At 38.6% G+C, this 1,454-nt stretch overlaps 1 protein-coding gene across 1 annotated transcript; it reads left to right on the forward strand.

Annotated features, from left to right (window-relative positions):
- Positions 1 to 597: 597 nt before the first annotated feature.
- Positions 598 to 1,447, forward strand: LOC107736360 (carbohydrate sulfotransferase 12-like; the record flags this gene model as incomplete). The annotated part of the gene is made up of 2 exons (XM_016547794.1): positions 598 to 894; positions 1,045 to 1,447. Coding segments are annotated over exons 1-2 (516 nt in total), but the record flags the coding sequence as incomplete, so codon positions are not given.
- Positions 1,448 to 1,454: the final 7 nt, after the last annotated feature.

A 1,454-nucleotide genomic window follows, 5' to 3' on the forward strand; every position in this document is an offset into this window, starting at 1 on the left:
AGCCAATGTAGATACAAAAAATAAAGGTTTAAAGTAATAAATCAAAATAATGTCAAGAAAATAATAAAGAAATTAAAGTTTAAATTAAAAAAGGAAATGTAAATGTTTTCTAAATTCATTCCCTTTTAAAGTTAAAAAAAAAATTCATTCATATAAATAACACAGGAGTAATCTCTGTGTTTGAATGTGTATCTCCCTTCTCACATACTGTAAAAACAATCCCACTGAAATCCTATGAGAGGCCACTTGATCTCAGGGGTTCAGTTATTTTCGTAACCGAGTACACAAGTGAACCACTGAATTTCATTTTGAAATAAAATAACTCAGTTATTTTGTGACAATGCTGTTGGTGGTCATTTTTTGTCATTCTGAAGTCAACACTACAAGCCGGTCCGTTTATTTTCAGTTGTGGTTTCCTGTGAATATTTGTGGAAGAGAGCTGAACTCTGGAATAACAGCATATGATTTAGTTCTGGCTGAAAGGCGGAGCATTTCTCCTGTGTTCACACCCTACTGTGCGTTTACATATGTAGCTTCAAGCATTGCTGCCCTCTTAACAGTTTGCACGTGGAACATTCTGAAATGTAGAGCACAAGAAGACAAGATTTAGGTGAGTGATGGATCATATTTTATGGGAACAGATTTTGAAATGAAACCGTAATGTACATGTCCTTATTTTTGTGTTTTTCTCCAGAATTCTCAACTTGACTCATTGCAGAGATGATAATGCTACATATTCCAGCTGGGTAGTTTCCACATCATTCAATAGTTTCCAGTGAAAATGCTAAAGCAGCTGCAGTTTTTCCTTCTGTTGGGAACATTATTTATCACGTTCTTCATAATAGTTCACTGGGATGACGTGAGAGATGGGACTTTTTATCTGCACGTGGCTCCATCATCTCCTGCATTTCCCACAGACATGATGTCCTCTGGACACTGGATAAGTGAGGATTCATTTCTCTGGAAAGAGTCAAGCAGGTCAGTCAAACCAAACCTGACAATCATCACAACTCACCTAAAACATGACCGAACACAAACTTTTACGCAGTCTTCTCCAACACACCTCGAACTGCGTCAAGCACATCGTAGACATTTAATAAGAGAACTATGCTCAGCCAATAGCAGCTTCAACTTCCCTGGAAAATTTAAGACATTTGACCAGATTCCAAGCAAAGCCCTGGACCATCTCATTGTGGATGATCATCATGGTGTTATTTACTGCTTTGTACCGAAGGTAGCCTGTACCAACTGGAAACGAGTCATGATTGTGCTCAGCCAGAGCCTGAAGGCACCTGATGGAGCTCCGTATCTGGATCCTCTTGACATACCATCAGCGTTATCCCACAATGCTACTCTGCATCTGACATTTAACAAGTTTTGGAGGCTGTTTGGTCGTTTCTCTCGTCCTTTGATGCATCACAAACTGAAGAATTACACTAAGTTCCTTTTTGTAC

The sequence above is a fragment of the Sinocyclocheilus rhinocerous genome, unplaced genomic scaffold, assembly GCF_001515625.1.
Source record: "Sinocyclocheilus rhinocerous isolate Xijiao unplaced genomic scaffold, SAMN03320098_v1.1 C36652342, whole genome shotgun sequence".
Classification (NCBI taxonomy): domain Eukaryota; kingdom Metazoa; phylum Chordata; class Actinopteri; order Cypriniformes; family Cyprinidae; genus Sinocyclocheilus; species Sinocyclocheilus rhinocerous.